This window comes from Pseudorasbora parva, chromosome 1 (genome assembly GCF_024679245.1).
Source record: "Pseudorasbora parva isolate DD20220531a chromosome 1, ASM2467924v1, whole genome shotgun sequence".
NCBI classification, from domain to species: Eukaryota; Metazoa; Chordata; class Actinopteri; order Cypriniformes; family Gobionidae; genus Pseudorasbora; species Pseudorasbora parva.
This window is the reverse complement of record NC_090172.1, coordinates 4,394,286-4,417,104: the sequence shown is the minus strand read 5'-3', so window position 1 is coordinate 4,417,104 and position 22,819 is coordinate 4,394,286. Positions and strand designations below refer to the sequence as shown.

Here is a 22,819-nt window from a genome sequence, read left to right as displayed (position 1 = left end):
AAATAGTGTAACTCTAATGTATTGTTTTATTGATATAGGTGAATATGTTGATTCATTATTATTTGTGTTAAGATTGCTGCTTTAAAATATAAAACTTTAAACTTTAAAATATAAAACAAAACTGCATTCCCGGCGTGTGCACGTGGAGCCGTTTACACACGTGTCCAGTGAGTTTATCCTGCGCTCCACAGAAACGACACGGATCCGGCTGCTGAGGATGGGGACGGATTACTGAAACAGGTGGACTCTGTGTGTGTGTGTGTGTGTGTGTGTGTGTGTGTGTGTGTGTGTGTGTGTGTGTGTGTGTGTGTGTGTGTGTGTGTGCGTGTGCGTGTGCGTGTGTGTGTGATAAAGTAATGAGAAAATCTCCCCTGACTCTGATCTCATCTATTTATAAAGCTCAGAAAAACAGCTGACTAAAAAAGTATGATCATATGCGTATATCATTTCCCAAGCACGTGTCGATCTAGGTGTGTGTGTGTGTGCGTATCATTGTGAGCGTGTGTGTCTACGCGTGTCTGTGCGCATGTTTGTGTGTGTGTTGTGTATTTGTGAGCGTGTCTGAGTGTGTGTACTGCAAAAAAAAATATTTTTGTCTTGTTTCTAGTTCAAAACATCTAAAAATTCTTTTAAAAAATTGTCTTGTTTTGGGAAAAATAACTCAAAATTAAGAGTTTTTGCTTAAATTAAGCTAAATAATCTGCCAGTGGGGTAAGAAAAATAATCTTCCACATTATTTTTTTTACCCCACTGGCAGATTATTTAGCTTAATTTAAGCAAAAACTCTTAATTTTGAGTTATTTTTTCCCAAAACAAGACAATAGTTTTTATTTGTATAGTAAATGTTTCTTAATGTAAGAATTTTTTAGAAATTTTGACTAGAAACAAGACAAAAATACTACATAAGAAATGCATTTTTTTTTGCAGTGTGAGCGTGTCTGAGTGTGTGAGCATGTGTGAGAGAGCAAATGTGTGTGTTTGTGAGAGAGTGTGAGTGTCTGTGTGTGAGTGAGAGTGTGTGTGAGTGAGAGTGCGTGTGTGTGTGTGTGTGTGTGTGTGTGTGTGTGTGTGTGTGTGTGTGTGTGTGTGTGTGTGTGTGTGTGTGTGTGTGTGTGTGTGTGTGAGCCTGTTTATGTGGTTTATGAGGACACAAATTTGTATAACTACATGGGTATTACACTGGTATTACCCTATAAATGTGGTTTATGAGGACATATCAAATGTCCTCATAATTCAAATGGCCTTAAAAACACACTAAATGATGTTTTTTTGAGAAAGTAAAAATGCAGAATGTTTCCTGTGATGGGTAGGTTTAGGGGCAGTGTAAGGGGATAGAAAATACGGTTTGTACAGTATAAAAACCATTACGCCTATGGAGAGTCCCTGTAAACCACATAGACCAACATGTGTGTGTGTGTGTGTGTGTGTGTGTGTGTGTGTGTGTGTGTGTGTGTGTGTGTGTGTGTGTGTGTGTGTGTGTGTGTGTGTGTGTGTGTGTGTGTGTGTGTGTGTGTGTGTGTGTGTGTGTCCCGCAACAATACACCAGTTTCTTCGACAGCACACAAGCAAAATCTTTGTTTAGTGAATCATATGATTTTGAGGCTCTTTCTGTCTGAGCAGGACAGGACAGTTTTCATAAAACTGTGAGTAAGAATAAACGCACGGACACACAGTGAGGATGAGCCGCCAAACTCACAGCAGGATGAAGAACTTCAGGAGCTGGTACTCCATCTGGCCCAGTTCTGGTATCGTCTCCGTCAGGAGGATCTTCTTGGTTTCCAGACCGGGATCTGTAGTAGACGGATTAGAATCACAGGATTTTAAGTCCTGGAGTGGGACTCAAGTTATTTTGAGTATTTCCATTCTTTAATACATTAATATAGTTCTCATATTAAAGCGATAGTTCACCCAAAAATGAAAATGTGATGTTTATCTGCTGACCCCCAGTGCATCCAACATGTAGGTGTGTTTGTTTCTTCAGGAGAACACAAATGAAGATTTTTAACTCAACCGTTGCTGTCTGCCAGTCATAATGCATGTGAATGGAAAACAACTCTATGAGAGTAAAAAAAAACATGCTTACAACATGCACAAAAACCCTGCTGCTCCTGACGACACACTGATGTCTCAAGACACGAACCGATCGGTTTCTGTGAGAAAAACAACAGTATTTATTATTAATTTTTTTACCTCATATCCAGACGAATCTCATCTAGTGTTCCCATCTGCTATTACTTCCGTCCGGTAAGGTCAAACTGGCATGATCATAGATATATATACATATAGATTCCTCGTTCGGCCGATCCGTGCAGGCACTAATGAGGCATCTAGATAATATATGTATATGCACCAGTTTGAACACTAGATGAGATTCGTCTGATATGAGGTAAAAAAAATAACACAAATACTGTTGTGTTTCTCACAGAAACCGATCGGTTCGTGTCTTGAGACATCAATGTGTCGTCAGGAGCAGCAGGGTTTTTGTGCATGTTGTAAGCATGTTTTTTTTTAAAAATCTTCATTTGTGTTCTCCTGAAGAAACAAACACACCTACATGTTGGACGCCCTCGGGGTCAGCAGATCAACATCACAGTCTCATTGTTGGGTGAACTATCCCTTTAAGGCCTGAAATACTCATGGCGAAGATCTTTTTTGATCTCGGCTTACAGGTAAAAAAAGTTACGCTTGTTTTGGCCTGATTTTGTTTTAAATGATTACACACCCCAGCTCACTCTTCGCTTTTGCTTAAAAGTATATCAGGGCATTTAATTGAGAAACTGTATTTGGTGAAATATGTTGAAATAAAACACCCATAGTATATGTGAATAACCCATAATGCCCAAACCCATAACGCCCAATAGCTTTAAGCATTGTAAAAACAAGCATTTAAAAACATTACATCAATTAGTCTCAGGCAGAGGCTGATATTTAAATGTTTTATCTCTTAATCCCGTATTGCATAATGGACCGAGTCCTGCCAGTCCACCAGCCAATCACAACACCAGCAGAGATATGACGTCAAGGGAAGTGATCAGCTTGTTCCTGAATGAAATAAAATCATTTAATGGACGCTTTTTCATTCCATCCCAGAAACATTTGATCAGATGGGGACATGAACTGCCAGACTGGCCTGAGAAATTAATCCGCTCATAATGCGTTTCCCACAGCAGAATTTACCCTGGATTTATCCTCAGCACAAAAAGCTGGCACATGTTGTCAAGATTTCATCATGTTACATGCAAAAAATACAGCAAGTGCCAAACACTAAAATAAAAATGTACACACTTATTCATAACACAGTTTGTCAATTTTGTAAAATCTCATAATAAGTCAAGGTTGATATTGCTCGTCTCGTTTCTCATCGGAGAACTGTATACAGTAAGTTATGGTTGTGTATTGCACATTTCTTTCATTAACCCTCTGGCCGACTTCATTAAGAGGTCACACATTCTTTTTGTCCAGGAAAATCAATGTAATATGTTTTTATTCAGTAATAAAGACAATTATTTCGAATTTTAAGTTTTTTTTTTAAGATTCTCTGCAATAGCTATAAACATGTTATGACATTTTTTTCCACTGGAACTAATATGTTTTTTTTTTTGTTTTTTTTATAGGCACCTACTCGAGAGAGTATATGATTATGGACGCAGCCCATGGGTGCGTCTCAATCAGCTCCCTAGTTCAGTAGTAAGGGCACTAATCAGGACATAAGTCAATGGGCTGACTCCCTGATCAGTGCCCTTACTACTGAACTAGGGAGCTGATTGAGACGCACCCCATGTCTTGTGCTTCCCTAGTCCTATGTGTCAGGTTGTGATTGGTTCCCTTGTTTCATATGCCATGTTCTGATTGGTTCATTGCTCGTTGCTGTCAGGTGTGTCTTGTTATTAGTCTTTGTATATAGCCACATGTCACCATTGTCTCTCGTCTAGCTTTGCTCCTTGTAAGTGCTGTCGTTTAGTTTTAGTTTAAGTTTAAGTCCAGTGGCCTGTGTCACAAAGCTGGTTTCAGTGGTTACCCAGGTAAGTTCGAGATTAGTTTGAGCAAACTCTGTTTTTTTGGGGCTCAAGAAGGTGGGTTGTTTTTATCAGGTGTTCATCATCATGGTAACTTACACCACACGGCTAACCTGCTCTGGAGCCGCTTTAATCTGGGTTAGAGATCGCAAACCCAAACTGGACCAATCAGCTGCAAGTAAAGATGCAATAAAGCCACACCCCCTGTATCTCATTCCGACGTAAAGCAGTTTAGAATGAGAGAACTTTAGAAATAAAATTGGGCATCTTTTGGTGCTAATTATTTATTATATGTATATTATATGAATTATAATCACTTTGAATTCATTTGTTCATATAAATATTATATTAACTGACAATTAGCCAAATAGTAATATAAATATAATACATGCATTCATAATTCTTTTAAACAACGTGTATTCATTCGAGCTCTTTGTGAACCGATGATTATTAGGCATATTTCTTTGATTCACATCATGCATTGATATAATCAGATATTCTTTCAGCTGCCTTCTCAAACTCTCGCTGTAGCAGCAGCGTTTATTCCTGACTTTAATTTCATACTAATTTAAAAAACAATCTCTCAATCTTCAGAGAAGTGAACCAAACGGACGCTGTGATTGGCTGTTTGCCGCACGTGTCACACTTTCAGGTGCACACGCTTCAGAGTTGATCGCTAACTCTAGATTAAACCCGAGTTGACAGAGAAAGCTTACAACGAGCTTTGAGAAACAGTTGAACTTGATCTAAACCAGGTTGGATTTATCAACTCTAAACCTACTCTGAAACTCAGAGTTTGTTCAGCTAGCTTCATGCAACAGGCCTCTGAGGTCCGTTCTTCGTACGCCGCTAATCCAGTTACCTCGATTTGATTGTTGATGATTTGGCAAAATCTTGGATTGTTTGGTTCTTCCACACTCAACCTGGACTTGCTGTCATAGCAACAGGTCCGTAAGCCTAAACCTGCTCTGGAGTGTCTTATTTCATGGAAACAGGATTAGATTGCATCTTGAGGTCATACTTAAAATCTGTCCCAGCCACTGCTACCTTATTACAAGAGCTCCTTACTGAACCAGGGACAATAATCATTTTAAATAATAATAATATAAAAGTTTATTTGAAAATAATATTATAATGTTGTGTATAATACTATAGGCACATTCATTTGACTAGGAGATTTATTTGTGATGGAATAATTACTGTGGCAAGCTCACAGGGCAGCGACGACAATGAAGGACGAGAGATCTTGACCTTTAAGAGACTATAATACTGTCACATCACAAATCTGCTTCAAATTTAATACAAAATTTAAAGGGTGTACAAATAGTATAACATCGTGATTATAAATAATTGGGAATTATGTTTTTTAAAAGTGCACGAATAATCTATTATAACTTTTACGTTGGTTTGGTCATTTGGCTGTTTCCTTAGAAAGGTTTTTTTTGTTTTTTGGTCAGGTGGCTTTTTTAATTATATGATGTCATTACGTTGTCTTCCCGCCAGCCAGTCTTTACTGATCATGGTTTGGTGTTTCGATCATCTGTCCTATTCAGTGAACACAGGAACGCGCAGTAACCTCAAATAACTTAATCCAGATATTTTAATCCAATCCGCAAATTCATTTAAAGAACCAAATTAGCCAGAGATCAGTTATCATGATTAGAAGATCTGGGATCTGTCAGATGTATTAAGCGAAGTATGAAGAACGGACCCCTGCGGTTTCAAGTCCAGTCTTTGTTTATTGTGTTTATTTGAATAAACTGCACTTGGGTTCTTCAACTCTTCTTTGCTTCATTACAACCATGGTTAATGATGGGAGAAACAAAGCTTTTTAAATCTGAAAATGATTCACTGTTTCGAAGCGTTCGAAACGCCATACCCTGGTCAAAACAGCGGAAATGCAACAAAAACTAATTTACAAAATATACATTTACAAAAATGAACCATGGTTTTACTGTAAATAAAACCAAAAATATTTTTCGTAAGGGTAAAAACACTTTGGAAATGTTTTATTGAAAATCAAATCCATTATATGTAATTAACTAATCATCTGATAAGAATAAATATCAAGTGTCTGTGTAATATGTTTTCTTTGATGATTTTCAGGGCTTGCTTTGTTTTTTCCATAGATGGGTCAGCTAAACAGGCCAATACAAGACTATTAACTGCAATAATTGATTTTAATTATACTAATGTCTAATTAAAATGTCTAAAAATGTGTAAAACTGCTAAACGATCATGTGGATTCCCTGAGATCTCCCCCCAGTGGTGAACTATTGACATTATCAAACGTTTCTAAACCGTTATGACGTTAACGAACCCTCGTTTACTGAAATCGCATGACATTGGCAGCTTGATTGATGCTCTAAACCACTGATTCGAAACAGATTCAAAACGTTTTCAAAGCTTTTCAAGATTTTTGATTTTGAAGCTTCAAAATCTCCCATCATTAACCATGGTACTGGGATAGAATCAGATTATCATATTCATATACACATGATATATGCATGATACTCCCAGGCACTTTACAGAATACCATATCACATTTCCATAGTATCAAATATGCAAATAGTATTTTTGGTCAGTCACTCACCCTCCAGAGGCTTGTCTGTCTGGAACGGGGCGTCTACGGCACTCAGGCTGCTGGTGGAGTTTCCCAGTAAGTCAGGCAGAGAAGAAGCCACAGATGCCACCGATGGCTTCCTCCTCCACTTCAGCACCGGAGGAAACTCATCTGGTACAGGGAAAACCTCAGGGACAGGGAACTCATCCTACACCAGCCAATGGAAGTACAGGGCACACTCAGTGAAGTGAGAATGAATTGAGGTCACTGAAAACGCATACGTCCCTTTTATATAAACAATTATTTACTCCCTGCATTCATCGAGCGGGAATATTGCGAATGACATTCTGTAATGAGACTAATTTGCAACGGGAAAATGCACAAGACACAAGGCGCTGAGTTTGCATGTAGTTAACGAAGGTTTTTGCACTGAAATACCACATGCAAAATGGCGCAAAAGCATTAACGTAATACTTCTCATAAACTAGCACTACAGTTATATCTGACGAAACCATCCTGAAGTAACAGCAGACTGCACCAGCTCCAGTTTGCATACAGGCGACACGGACAATTGTGAAGATTTCAGATGACGGCAAAACTGGATCAACACGCAAAACTAATAGTATCCTTATAATGTAAATTATTACAAGTTTTAATTGCACCAGTTTTCTTGGGTCATTTTGACTTTTTTTTTTTTATGTAAAAAAATGAGAGTTCGCTGGAGTTTTACAAGACCTACGGATTTTTGTCACACTTGAATACACAACATTTTTTACTGGATTCGAGGAGTTTTTTGGTTGAAATTGAAAAAAGTAATGAATCCTTCTCTTGTGGGTCAATTTGACCCCCTTAGGAATTAATGGGATTCGAGGAATGCTTCAGTACACAAAGAAAAACCTATAAAATGCTCACAAAATAAAACTAAAATTGCTAAAACTTTACCAAAACATATATTTTTTTATAATGTCTACATGTGTATCTGAATGCATACTGAAGAGATAAACTCAAGGACTGACTTTAGGACCCAGCGGAACAGTGAGATTTGCTCCATATAGAGCTATTTATGGACAACATTAAATTAAATAAGCTTTCTGGACAAAAAACAAATAAAAGTATAATTGTAGGGCTTTGGGTCATTTTAGGAGGGATGACTTAATACTAGTGTTGTTGTCAAAAATAAATTGCTTAAATATATCACATAGATCTCATACACAAACTTTTAATACACAATATCTTAAATTTTGTGAGCAGTTATAACACAATCCCCAATTAATTCCTGAACTGGCACAATAAATAAATCAAATTAGAAATAAGTTATTGATTGCATCTGAAGCAGTAAGTTTTACATCCAATCACATTAATGATGTTAATAAATAAATCAGACAATGCACCGGATAATTTAGTAATATCCCAGTAGTTGTAGTTGAAACAAAATTTAGAGACCTCTAAGTCTGAGACAGAGACAAGGCAGAGTAAAAATGTGATCGAGACTGAGACAAGACCAGGACCTTCAAAAAATGGTCTTAAAAACGGTCTCGAGTACTACAAGACAACTAAATACATATCTAGTTCAGTCATTAAACTCTAGAGGGCACCGTCTGATCGGTTCTTTTCATTACCAGCTGATTGGTCTTTTCTCATCCTGCAGCCAATGAGATTGCTTGTTCAACATTTAAATATTCTGGTTCAGTGTTTGCTGTAGGCTAGTCCTTTCAGAGCTCCTCTAAGACCCTCCACCTCCCCAGCTCCACCTGCCTAGATCTGCTACAGGATTTGTCTCTATTCATGCAACAGCTGATCTTACATGCTCATAGGAGTATGTCTGTGTATCTATATTAGCAGTAGCAAGTCCATACTTGCTCAGTAGCAACAGCATAGTAGATCTAGTCCACCAAGATCAAATACATTAACATTGCCAAATTCAATAACATGCTAAAACTATTTGAAGAGTTCATTTACGTTCATCAACGTACCAGAGATAAAGAGTTAGGCTCCTCCATGTACTGCTTGAGGCTGAGGATCTTCTTCCCATTGACCTGTAGCATGACCACAACACACTCGTCATCAGGCTAATGTGGTTTGCATAATGATCCAGCTCATAGGTACTGAGTAAACTCTCACCTGTAGATGTGTGCAGATGCGTCTCAACACATCATAGACGCTATCTCTGGACAGTAGAGACACAAACACGTACTGTGCAAAGAGAGGACACAAACATATCAGAATGTTATAATACAACCAACATTCCTTCTGGAAAACCCAGATAACACCAGCTATTGGTTTTGGAAGCTATTTTGTAAGTTAGTCATAGGTTCCAGTGCTGTTTGAAGGTCTTGGACTTTCAAAAAATAGCTACCATTTCCCACTTCTTCATGATCTAAAAATTGACTAACCATTTGGTCAAGTGTGTGGTCGCCACACACTCTTATAAATAATGTTTTTAACAGTGATGCCAAGAACTTCCCTGAGGGATCAGTTCTTAAAAGAACCCGTATTTTCTTGACAAGAAGAACATTTTAATCATCTAAAGAACCATTTTCTACTTTAAAAGAACCTTTAGTGCAATGGAAATGTTTCATGGATTTTTAAGGTTTTTAATGGTATGCCAATAAAGACGCTTTTACCTCATTAAACATTGGATTTTCCGCAGAGATTAGAAGTAGTGGACATAACCAGAGCATTGAGACAAACTGCTTTAATTTCACAATGTAGCCACATATAATCTCTCTACCGGGAAAAGGATCATATTTTTAGGGAACACCAAGAGTGTGTGAAAGCCGATCTCATGAGGGACAGGGGCTTTATGGATTAATTCAAAACAAATGCATCCTTCAAGTGGAATTGGAAAATCATTGAAATTATGTGGACATGAATGACCAAATGAAACCTGACTTCAGAAGGTGTGTTAACCTTAAAAATATTTTAAAATATGCTTGCAAACGGCAGTGGATAGCAGTGAAAGTTTTATTTCAATATGCTTCATGCAAATTAAAGTCACCATGAAATCAAAACTGACCTTTTTTAATGGAATATCGCAGCATGAATTATTTTGAACGATTTATCCGTGCAAACACATGATTAATCCTCCTGTGAATCACATGAGATCAACCAATAGCGAACCACAACCATCCAATCGATTCCTCACGGAAAAAACCAAGCCCTGCCCTACATTTGTTCTTGTTTGAGAAGCCATTTGACTCAGATATACATTACAACAGGGAGGAAAATACTATAGCAACTTCCATTTCATGCCGACTTTTATATAATATTTGGGAGATGCCATACCAAAATGTATTCAGACACCTTCAACATTTCTCACATTATCACAGTTTATTCACTATAGTTCAGAAGATGGTAATAAAATATGACAAGAACTCAAACTCATTTTTATAATGTTAGATAATTTGATAGAAAGGTGTGTAACGGATTACAGTCAACCAATCAGCTGTTCAATTTACACAATTAGATAATACCAATGTCGGTCAACCAATGACCAGACAATGCTTCATTTTGTTCAGTCTGTGGTGTCAAAGGTCACATTAGCAATTCAAGAAAAAACACTTCAGCAAAACATGCTCAGCTCAGTGTCTGAATCATTTTGGTCCAAAAGTGTCATCATCATTTCCCTGGTAGTCACTGTATGAAGAATTTTTGGGTATAATATGTCACAGTTTCCTTCATTGTGCTGTCCTCATTTACAGAAATTAACTATAGTGTCTAGTAAAAAAGTATATCTGGTGTCTGAATAATTTTTGGGTTGACTGTGAATAAAGTATATATGTTAAAAATATAAAAAAGATGCAAGTGTATTCACTTGAAAAAAAGGAGAGTCTGCCACCATTCATTATTTATGATTTAGTTGCTTTCGAATTTTGATTCCAACTTGAAAGCACAGTAGTCGTAATACTAACTGCCAAGCTAGGATTTTACCAGGTGTCATACTCATTTTTCACAGTGCCTGTTTTGTTCTGCTTTCACTGTATAGGAAGTAAATGACTGCTTTTGAGAACTATTGAATTACAGACTATTCACAGGCATTAATCGTCTAAGCATTGTTAAAACTTCTCCTAACACTCTTCAACATGAACACTGTGCTCATATCCACTTTGACAAGTTTTTCAGTAATATGAGCTAACTGAAGTTTTAGCTGAAAATAATCTAATGCTGGGTCCTCTGACCCTCCTTTACGGAAAGAAAAACCACATTAGTCGTCAGCGAGTTTCCTCTAGAGATGAATAAGATATGAATAGGACAGAAATAAGACAAATCAAATTCATCAAATCTTAGCTATAAGTGTGTTAATAGCTCTATAATTTTGCTACAGTATGTCAATAATTGTATTTATTCTGAGAAAAAAATGTTCTCGCATTTGTGAGTTTATATCACATTTCTGAAAAAATAAGGTAGAATTGTGAAATATAAACTTGCGATCATGATAAAAGTGTCAGAATTGTTGGATATAAACTGGCGATTATGATAAAAGAGTCAGAATTGTGGGATATAAACTTGCCATTATGAGAAAAAAGGCACAATTGTTTGATAAAAAGTTGTGATTATCATTTACATTTTTTATTCACTGGCAGAAACAAGCGTCCATAGTTACTTGTCATTTCTTTGTAATTATTTGTGAAATTTACTAGCAATTTCTGAGTGAAAATAGCTTCAAAGCCATTTTTTTCAGTGCAGAAATCTCACGTTTCTCCTCTAGTTTCAAAAGAACTATCAAATATGTCACAAACTGTGCTCAGATCTGCCAAACCTCATGTTTTCCATCAAATTCTACAAGACTTATCTGCGCTACGATTTCAACATTAATTTGACTATTTATATTCATCGCCAAGGCATTTTAGATGAAATACCTGAGAAAAATGAGCTCTGAGTTTCATGAGCTGTAAAACAGTAATACGTAATAATTCATAGTGGCCCAACCTGGCCCCACGCCAAATGTCTGATTTTAATATTTCAGCTCCAGATTTTGAGAGAGGTCATGGTTATCGGTTGCTTGCCATCAAAAAATCAGCTTGTTATTTAGAAACTAGAAAGCCTGATTTAAATCTCCTTTTTCAGTTTAGGCATTTAAACGATTTTAAAGGTGGGGTAAGTTATATTTTAAAAATGCTTTCGAAAAGTGTCTCGGGCCGAGTACCAAAACAAACTTGTAGCCAATCAGCAGTAAGGGGCGTGTCTAATAATGACGGGGAGAAGAGATCGCTCAGTGCTGTCATCAAAAGACACGACACAGGACGGACATTAGCCGAGCGATGACAGAAAGAGAGACATGGCAGATAAAAAAAACACATGTGGAAAATGTCTGTGGAACAAAAGCAGGCGTACGATCAGCCAATCGGATCAGCTTTCCACAGCTGGAGAGAACCCAAGGAGCGAAGGCCGAGGTTGCTTTATTTCTTCTCGATAGGCGAGTAATATTGGTTTTGTTTCACAGAGCTAATATATGCTGGCTTTTTCTTGAATTTGCTCGTGTCATGTTCGCTTGCTTGTCCATTTGCGATCGTATCGTCGTTCACTTCAGCGATGATAAAGACCTGTTCATTTACACACCCGATAAACCACTGTCTGTTTAATACGTCAGCTCGCAGTGTGTCTGAACAGTAAGATAATAAACTCCTAATATATGTCCGTTTCCTTTGGCTCCTCTTTTAGTGATCGACATAACTCTCTAATCTTGTCATAATTCTAATATATCCATTAGTTGGACTTGTGCTATCGAGTTGTTCATGAGAAGTGTGTTTGTGTTTTTGGGATGTAAGGGATGACTTTTTCATTGAACATTAGGCCTGGATTACCATAGTAACACACATTGCTTAATTTATTGATCTTAATTGTTATAGGAAAACCTTTTTGTGTGTGTGTGGATTTTTTGCTACTCTATAATGAGGCTGTTGTACATAAACTCAAACCCAAAATACTAAATAATACTTTTTTGTGTGTGGTGGGGCCAGTGAAACTTTTTTTTAAATAGTTTTTGTACTGTAAAAACAGTAAAAATCTGGACCAGAATGAACCTGTGGAAAAGCTCATTTGCATTAAGCCCTGAAAATATAGAGTTCCTTTCAAGACTTGCCTCTTTAGTTATAAAATAAAGTTTTGTTCCTGAGAAGAAAAAAAAAAGAAAAAAAGTCTGGGTCCACCAGGAATTTTACTTGGCCTACCCCGCATCTCAAAGCTGGAGCCGGGCCTGATTCATACAAAGCCTAATATCTGATCACAGATCAGTTCTTTGCACTGCTAAATAATGATCTTCCTTTCTAAACCAGTGTTACTTACCTATACCCACACTAAACCAAAAGGTATAAAAGCAGTGAGAAATGCTGACTGAAGTCAAAGATTCATACTGAGAGTCTCAGTGTTGCATCCATTTGCATTTTCAGTGTTGTGCAGCAGTGCCGCATGTGCTGACTAAGCTTTGTATTTCAATCTGCCGACGGCCGGTGACCTGGAACCCAATGGAAACGCACCTTCTGACTGCTGTCTGTGGTGATAGCCAAGCCATTAGGAACCAGACCTGCTGTCTTGTGTTTCTTCACCAAACGCACAGACGCCACAGGAATGGCCACCTGAGAGGCGAAAGAAAGTGCCAGAGAAAAGGGAAAAAGTTCCTTGTTTCAAAGTGGATCTTCACTTACCAATTCTTACACACAACATTTTCCCTCTCGAGGATGGAAACTAGACCAGCCTACATCTAATTACTAAATAACGTGATGCACAAAGGAACGATATAGCATTACGCTTAATTCAGCACAGCAAACCGCAATCATCCCTTCAGATCCATTTGAGTAAATCTTGCGTAAAACATGACACAGACAAACCTCTTTTTTTAAAGTGTTTATCACTTTCCGCAGTGTTATGTAACTTCAAAGGGTTTCCTGTAAAATTACACCAAAATTTTGGACTTAGACCACTGTATGTGTGTATGGGAGGCTTTTTAATTTGGGTAGGCCAAATCTAGGTGGAAATCACAAAAATGGTCGCAGATCTTAAAATTTCAAGTGTAAAATGCCCTATATTGTGGCTCTATTCTAATAATTGGGTAATAGAACTTGGTTCTTTAGGAATTATGGGAGAGCACAACTTCGTATAATGTTCAGTTTTCAAAACAAATGACAAAAAATGTCACCATTTTCTAACACAAATGCCACCGTTTCCTGGGAATGATCCTTCTAGTCTATCCCAGCTGTAATCATAAGCCGAAGACGTGACGCTCACCTTGATGTCTTTACCAAAGAGGTTGGCGTAGAAACACAGCCAGTTTCGAGAGATGTAGAGTCGGCCTTGCAGCAGGATGTCTCGCAGCAGGGCGCAGGAGTACACTAAAGAGGGGTCAAAACAAGTGCACTTACACAAGAGAACTGCAGGTAAACTGATACTTTCCAGAGAGAGTTCAAGAACAGCATCAAATTCTGACGTCTTGCTTCCCTTGAACGACAGCTCATAGCAGTAAAACTGATACCAATGTCAGATAGATCGCAACAACATAACCAAACATCACGATTAAATAGCAATACATCTGGGTCTAGATTAGTTTAGTTAGTTTAGAGCTTTTTTTAATCCCGTTGGGGCAATTAGTTTAGGTGCTTCACATGTAACACTTAACACATATATTCAAACATTCAAAACAGAACACACACCAAAAAAAAAAAAGACTAGGAACACACTGAAAACCTGGGATTATTAATAAAATTTGATCCTTGAAATTAAGTTTTAGGGTTATTAAACATTTGAAACACAAGTTGTGACTTGACAACATTTTTCTAGGTCATCAATCAAAAAAGCATGTGATGTTCTGCAGACGGTCAGATGCTCTTTGGCTCATGCTGGATAATATGAATATGATCATCAGGTTTTACATAAACGTGTGTTCATGCAGCTCTAAGGACACACAGAGTTAAATTATTTAAATGAATGTGCATTTATGTACATATACTTCTGTACATCAATGCATAGTTGTCTTCTCCTGCCACTTGTTATACTTGTAAACAATATTATAAAATATATCATATAACAATATACACTACTGTTCAAAAGTTTTAAATTGGTATGATTTTTTTATGTTTTTGAAAGAAGTCTCTTCTGCTCACCAAGGCTGCGTTTATTTGAACAAAAATACAATAAAATCAGTAAAAAAAAAAAAAAAATTGTTCAAAATACGTTCAAAATAAGTGCTTTTCTATTTGAATACGTTTTAAAATATCATTTATTTCTGAATTTTCAGCATCATTACTCTAGTCTTCAGTGTCACATAATTCTTCAGAAACCATTCTGATATGACGAAACATTTCTGATTATTAATAATGAATGTTGAAAACAATTGTGTACCTTTTTTCCTGGATTCTTGGATGAATAAAAAAGTTCAAAAGAATAGCATTTATCTGAAATATAAAGCTTTTGTAACATTATAAATGTCTTTACTGTCCCTTTTGGTCAATTTAACGCATTCTTGCAGAATAAAAGTATTAATTTCTTTAAATTCTTTCTAAAAAATTAAAAGAATCTTACTGACCACAAACTTTTGTGTAATGTTAGTAAAGCTTTATATTTCAGACAAATGCTGTTCATTTCAACTTTATATTCATCAATGAATCCAAAATTATTTACATGTTTTCAACATTAATAATAATCATCAATCATCATATGAGAATGATTTCTGAAGGATCATATGACACTGAAGACTGGAGTAATGATAATGAAAATACAGCTCTGATCACAGGAATAAATTACATTTTAAAATATATTCAACTAGAAAACAGTTATTTTAAACTCTAAAAATATTTCACAGTATTACTGTTTTTACTGTATTTCTGATCTAATAAATGCAGCCTTGGTGAGCATAAGAGACTCCTTTCAAAAACATTAAAATTCTTACTAATCATGGTATTGTACATAGTTATATTAAATATTTTACAAAAAAATAATGCTTGTAAATTGTAAAACATATTTTATTAAATAAATAGGAAGCATTTGGTAACACTTTACAATCAGGTTTCATTAGTTAATGTATTAGCTAACATTAAATAACAATTTAAGAACACATTTGTTACAGTATTTATTCATATTTAGTTAATGTTAGTTAATAAAAAATACAGCCGTTCATTGTTGAGCATTAACTAGTGTTAACAAATAGGCCTACAACTTTTGAGTTTAATAATGTATTAGTAAATGTTGAAATTATAATCAACAAAGCTGCATTGGCCTACTTCATGTTAACTGATGAAAGCGTGTTATCAAGCATTTTCACTAGAGGTTTCTGATCTTTGCCCCCCTTTGTATTTAATGGACATTTTATTAATAATGCATGTGCGAAAATTTCTCATAAACCACTTTAGAGAATCACTATTGATAGGATCATATCACAAGGTCACTTTACAAGGAGCAGCGAGATGCAGTAAAGTGAAAGGTAAGGGGATGCGGTATAGAAGGAGAATGACAACAGACGTACCTTTCATCAGAAGCTCTTCTTTGGGAACGCTCTGGAAAAGCTTGTGGTACTGCGCATTGTATTTGCTGACGGTCTGTGAGGAAGCAGAGGAAAGGGAAATCAGTTGCTTCACACAGCTCTTCTGCAGCCTGTTTTTTTCTCGTAAGGGATGCGAGCTCTGCACCAAGCTGAGCATGCTGACACGACACAAGCGAGAAAAAGCCTCGAGCCGCGTGTGCGTACTGCAGTTAGTTACCCTATCCCGGGACCCGAAAGCCAGCTCAGCTTCGTCCTCTTCCTGTGAGCGAGCACAGTGGTTCCTCTTACTTCAGAAGCTTTGCTCTATTTTTCTTTTCCTCACTCTCTCTCTCTCTTTCTTCACTGCCCTGTCACATGCGCGCAGCAGAAACACCCACTGCACTTCGACGGAAAAACTTGTGGGCTTGTTTCTAGCACAATTTGCCTCTCTCACACTTGCTTCCTGCAGCTCAGAGTGCACACAACAGATTATTTAGAGGATGTCCATTATGTAGATGGGTTGATCCAATCAAGAGTGCCCAATGAATGTTTAAATTTGCTTGCTGTGCTTATTATTAGTGATTTATCCATGCACATCATTTTTTTTAAATTCATGTGCCTCATAACCTTTAATCAGAATAATTTCCCCTCCCTCTTGCAGTTATATCTCTTTTCTAATCTGATGACAAGGGCATGAGATGAGATCCACCAATAGCAACCATCCAATCAATTCCACACAGATAAAAATCAAGTCCCGCTCTACATTTTTGCTTCTTTGAGAAGCCGTTTAACTTGGATACCCGACACAATAGGGAGGAAAAGACTATTACAACTTCTGTTTCATGCCGACTTTAAGTCCATAATCTGTGCAACAGAGGCCATCTACACTCTAAAAAATGCTGGGTTAAAAACAACCCAAGTTGGGTTGAAAATGGACAAACCCAGATATTGGGTTGTTTGAACCCAGTGAATGGACCCATTCAAACAACCCAATTTCTGGGTTCGTCCATTTTCAACCCAACTTAGGTTGTTTTTAACCCAGCATTTTTTAGAGTGTGGTAAGAGACGAGCATGTAAACCTCCCTCCCCTGGCCTCAAGAAACATGCTGGAGACTGACACTAGCAGCTTCGGCTTTTATTTTCCTTGTAAGTGTGCCCGCCTCCCATGCCAGATATGATGTTTTTATTAAACAAGGTTCGGGAGGAGCATACTCAGATAATTGACACAGGTAGAGACTGAGAGTACTCGGCTAATCAATAAAAGAAGTGTATATATATGCAGCCGTCTTACCTCCATTTTGTTGACAGTTTATCAGCATCCCTCCACCACCCCTTCTTCACGCTCTTTTTTTAAATTTCTAAACCATTTAAATTTACTCTCTATAAATGATATGTAACTTGTGAAACGCCGCTCAGAGCAAGTCGAGTTAGATTGGTTACATTGGTCCCGTGACCCAGATGGAAGTGAGATTTAGGGGGGTGAGTGTAACGGAGGCCATCTAGTAAGAGACGAAAATGTAAACCTCACTCCACTGGCCTCAAGATAGCACTGTGTTAGCGTCTGTGGTTTTTAGTTTTCTTGTTAGCATGCCGGCCTCCCATTCTGGAGATGCCGGTTCGAGTCCTGCTCGGAGTAGGACCAGTTACATTGGTGCCGTGACCCGGATGGGAATGAGATTTTGAGGTAGCGGTAGTAGGACCGGTTAAGGTGTTAAGCCAGACCTAATATTCTGTGTGATTAATGTTAATCAAACAACAATAAAATAAAAAAACGCCCCATGCTTGGCTAAATAACTTTAATTTATTTATTAAGAATCAGTGTAGCCTGTAGTTAAAGGGTTAGTTCACCCAAAAATTTAAATTATTTTATCAATTACCCACCCTCATGTCGTTCGACACCCGTAAGACCTTCGTTCATCTTCGGAACAAATGAAGATATTTTTGTTGAAAGCTGACGGCTGAGAAAGGCTTCAGAAAGGTCTCCATTGGCATTCAGTACATTCCCACTGACCCACTCACAAGAGCCATAAAGGCACTAAAGACGTCGATACAAAGTCCATCTCACTACAGTGGCTGTACAATCATTTTAAAAAGCGATGAGAATAGTTTTTGTGCGCAAAAAAAAAATCTAAATAATGACTTTATCTGACAAGTTATTGTCTTCCGTGTAGGTCTCGGCCGTGAGCTCAGGCGATAGCGGCTCCTCCTCTTCCGGGTCATGAACGGCGGAGCTGCGTCATATTCTCGCGCATGCGTCGAGTTCACATCAATAACTTGGTGGATAAAGTCGTTATTTGGATTTTTGTGAGCACAATAACTATTTTCGTCGCATTGTAAAATGATTTTGTATCGACGTCTTTAGTGCCTTTATGGCTCTTGTCAGTGGGAATGTACTGAATGCCAATGGAGGCCTTTCTGAAGCCTTTCTCAGCCGTCAGCTTTCAACAAAAATATCTTCATTTGTGTTCTGAAGATGAACGAAGGTGTTACGGGTACCCAACGACATGAGGATGAGTAATTAATTAAATCATTTTCATTTTTGGGTGAACTAAACCTTTAATGTATAGAGTGAAGACTAAGCAGTTAAATAATATATATATATTTGATTATTCTATTTATTTCTTGACTTGCTACTGTTAAATTGTAGCCTAGAAATCTAGACGCACCCTAGCGGCAGCAAATCTAATCTGCCCGTGAGTGTCATCTAGCAACTCTCAATACCCCTCTGAGCTGTAAACCCCAAACTCTGGTCGGGCCAATCACATCGTGTATAGAGTCGGTGGGCGGGGCCATAATGACGGCAGAGTTGCGTTTGCGTGCTTCTAGTAAACACAGAAACTGGTGAACGGCGGTCTTTTCGAATCAGCTTTGGCCGCGACTCTGGAAGACTTGGAGTTAAGCTTTTCTCTGAGAAAAGAACAAAGAAGGGCACTGAAGTCATTCTTAAAAAGGGAAGATGTGTTCGGAGGTTTGCCAACCAGATATGGCGAAAGTTTAATCTGTCAGCGAGCTCTGTTTCACCTTCATTGCTCTGGTTGGTTGTAGTGCTATCCTATCGCGTGCAGAGGGAGTTTGAAAGACAACCGTTTATCCGTCCCTCGGATTGAGCCGTCAACGGTGAGTTTCCAGACCAAACATCTTGATGTGGGTCTGGCTTGTCAGGCTAGTTAAGTAGACCTATAGCTGAATCTATTCTGAAATCTACCAATTTAGCAAGGCAACTAAATCATTTGTACAAACAGTGAGACAAAAAGTATTTTGAAATTAAAGATATCAAACCAAATGGCATTTTTTTTGTAGGGAATTTAACACAACTTGTACAAAAATTACTGTGACATTTTCTCTTGTCAAATGTTACTGGAATGTGTTGATAGTTAATGTGATCCCTTAAAACACTTGAGTAAGTAAACTTGACAACTGACTTCATACATTCACTAAAAATCACTACAACACCAGAGTGCTAAAAATAATGGTCATTCCTCTAATGCAGTTCTTTTTCCACCTCATGACATGTTGAACTAAATATTATTGTCACGTCGGAGATTTGATTTCTCTCCTCTTGCACATGTTCTTTCTTTTTCTTTTTCTTTTGCACGTCAGCTGCTCGCAGCTGATCAGAGTACGGTAATAAACGCGACACTTACAGCTGTTTCTTATTCTTTTTGATTAGTGCTACTATTTCTACCTCTCAGTTTTGTTTGTTTTATTACACGTTTACTTCAGTTGTTCTATTTTTTAGTCCAGCTTTCTTATGCCAGGAATTCCTATCTCTGACTTGCCTGCTGGATTATTTCTATCTGCCCTTGCCTGCACTTAATCAAGGGATCGTCTGCCTGGTTTAAATCTCTGCCTGCTCTTGTGGACTGTGATTTTCCCCTGTTCCCGTAAGCTGTCTTTTTCCTCAGAGATCTAGCCGTCCTGCCTGTATGGACTTTGATCTTCTGCTATGACATTGATTTGACTGTTATATAAATATAAAATATTGTCAGTTTATATTATATTGTAATAAATGTTGTCAGTTTTCTGAATTTAAGTCCTTTTCCTTGATATCCATGACAATATTTTGTATCAGATTTTTGGAGGAGGATATATGTATTGTTCAGAAAAAAATATGTATGACACAAAGTCAAAGTTTAGTTGGTGAGCATTGCCCGATTGGCTGGTAGAGGCTGTAACTACACCATCTGGGAGCAAAACATATCTTACTCCAGTGACAGCCATTCAAAAATATGTAAACAGGATTAATTGAGATAAATGTAAATGTCAACGGAAAGCTTTATGGATCTCTTTTCTTGGTTTATGAATGAATGAGAATAAAGGCATATATTATACAAACAGAACCTGGGGGCATAAAAAGACAAGTCTCATCTGAGAGAAAATGATATAAACTGTGTGTGTATATATATATATATATATATATATATATATATATATATATATATATATATATATATATATATATATATATATATATATATATATATATATATATTACCTCCATTTTGTTGACATTTTATCAGCATTCCTCCACAACCCTTCTTCACGCTCTTTTTTATTTCTAAACCATTTAAATTTACTCTCTATAAATTATATGTAAGTGTGAACTTGTGAAACGCCGTTCAGAGCAAGTCGAGTTAGATTGGTTACATTGGTCCCGTGACCCAGATGGAAGTGAGATTTAGGGGGGTGAGTGTAACGGAGGCCATCTAGTAAGAGACGAAAATGTAAACCTCACTCCACTGGCCTCAAGATAGCACTGTGTTAGCGTCTGTGGTTTTTAGTTTTCTTGTTAGCATGCCGGCCTCCCATTCTGGAGATGCCGGTTCGAGTCCTGCTCGGAGTAGGACCAGTTACATTGGTGCCGTGACCCGGATGGGAATGAGATTTTGAGGTAGCGGTAGTAGGACCGGTTAAGGTGTTAAGCCAGACCTAATATTCTGTGTGATTAATGTTAATCAAACAACAATAAAATAAAATAAACGCCCCATGCTTGGCTAAATAACTTTAATATATTTATTAAGAATCAGTGTAGCCTGTGTATGTATGTATAATATATATATATATATATATATATATATATATATATATATATATATATATATATATATATATATATATATATATATATATATATATATATATATATATATATATATATATATATATATACACACACACACACACACACACACACCGATCAGACATAACATTATGACATAATATTGTGTGCCGCCCATGACCCTGTGGCCGGTTCTCCACTGTTCCTTCCTTGGAGCACTTTTGATAGATACAAACTAGAGCAAATAGAGCAAACTTGCTCAAATCCTTACGCTTGCCCATTTTTTCCTGCTTCTATCACATCAACATTGAGGACAAAATGTTCACTTGCTGCCTTATATATCTGACCCACTAACAGGTGTCATGATGTAGAGCTAATCAGTGTTATTCACTTCACACTTTTGCCTGATTGGTGCGTGTGTGTGTGTATATATATATATATATATATATATATATATATATATATATATATATATATATATATATATATATATATATATATATATATATATATATATATATATACAGACATTTTAATATGCATTAAGTGTCAAAATATTTTAAGGGCACTGTATAGGTTAGATATTACATAATCAAACTGAACTGTATGTCATCTGGTACTTACAGATCCACGGTAGCACTTCTTGACGTCCTCATATGACAGATCATCTATTAGATGCACCCTGTGATTATAGAAAAAAATATGTAAGAGGTTTAACCTGGATAACCAACATGATTTAGTTTAAATCAGTAGCATTGAGTCATGTTAAAGTGAACATATATATTTCCCCCTACAATATGGAGTTTGGCTTTATTCTGTTAAGCGCTATTAAAAAATTGAGCAAACAGCCTTGTTAACCTCAGGGTAAACTCATGACAACATACAAGCTGATGACCCTCAGCCCTCCAAATGTGCTCATACTCAAGCCCGAGGCAGAGAGCCGTCCCATTACATGAAGCTTATGACTGTTACACACTAGAGCTTGAGACATTCACGTGACATACGAAATAGATTTTTCAGTTACACTTTTTTTTGATGGTCCCCTTGAGATATTACAATAAAATACAATGTGTATTTATACAGCACATTTAAAACAACCAAAGTCTACCAAAGTGATGCACAAAGTATAAGAACAGTCAAAAAGATTACAAACAATAAGACAATCAATAAAATACATAATATAATCAATGAAGTGCATTAAAATAAAAGATCATTGCATTGCAAGTCACGGAATATTACATGCATGAGTGAAGTAATACGTTTTGAGAGTAGACTAAAAAATGGACAAAGCCTAGGCAGCTCGAATATGATTTAGATCATATTCATATTCGGCAGCTCGAATAGATATTCTGTTGACAATAAGTAATGTTTGCACCTACATGTCAACTAACTCTCATTAGAGTATTAGTAGAATTATAGAAGACAGTTAGGCTTAAGTTCACATGTACTTGCAAAGTTACCTATAGTCAGCAGAATATCTGTTGGAGGAGCATAGCAGATATTTAGCAGTCTACTAATACTCAGCTAAAACTGTAATGAGTTAGTTCACATGTAGGTACGGCGTTATTTATATTCGACAGAATGTCCAGAAGGTGACCATCAAAATAAAGTGTTACAGATTTTTTAAACAGTTTGGTTTTTGTTAAGATATCATTTATGAATTTTGCAAACTTCTGTTATATGGTAAACTAAACAGGGTTTGACATTAACACCAGGCAAATGTGGGTTAA

At 36.9% G+C, this 22,819-nt stretch overlaps 1 protein-coding gene across 2 annotated transcripts in view; it reads right to left on the bottom strand.

Moving 5' to 3' along the window:
* Positions 1 to 22,819, bottom strand: part of gramd2aa (GRAM domain containing 2Aa) — a 54,392-nt gene that overhangs the window by 3,717 nt on the left and 27,856 nt on the right. For both annotated transcript variants that reach the window (XM_067453767.1, XM_067453855.1), the window contains exons 3-10: positions 21,714 to 21,771; positions 16,034 to 16,106; positions 13,804 to 13,907; positions 13,056 to 13,154; positions 8,701 to 8,772; positions 8,553 to 8,615; positions 6,610 to 6,787; positions 1,697 to 1,790 (exon numbers count right to left, since the gene is read on the bottom strand). In XM_067453767.1, the coding sequence (XP_067309868.1) occupies positions 1,697 to 1,790; positions 6,610 to 6,787; positions 8,553 to 8,615; positions 8,701 to 8,772; positions 13,056 to 13,154; positions 13,804 to 13,907; positions 16,034 to 16,106; positions 21,714 to 21,771 (741 nt within the window). The remainder of the gene's footprint in view (positions 1 to 1,696; positions 1,791 to 6,609; positions 6,788 to 8,552; positions 8,616 to 8,700; positions 8,773 to 13,055; positions 13,155 to 13,803; positions 13,908 to 16,033; positions 16,107 to 21,713; positions 21,772 to 22,819) is intronic.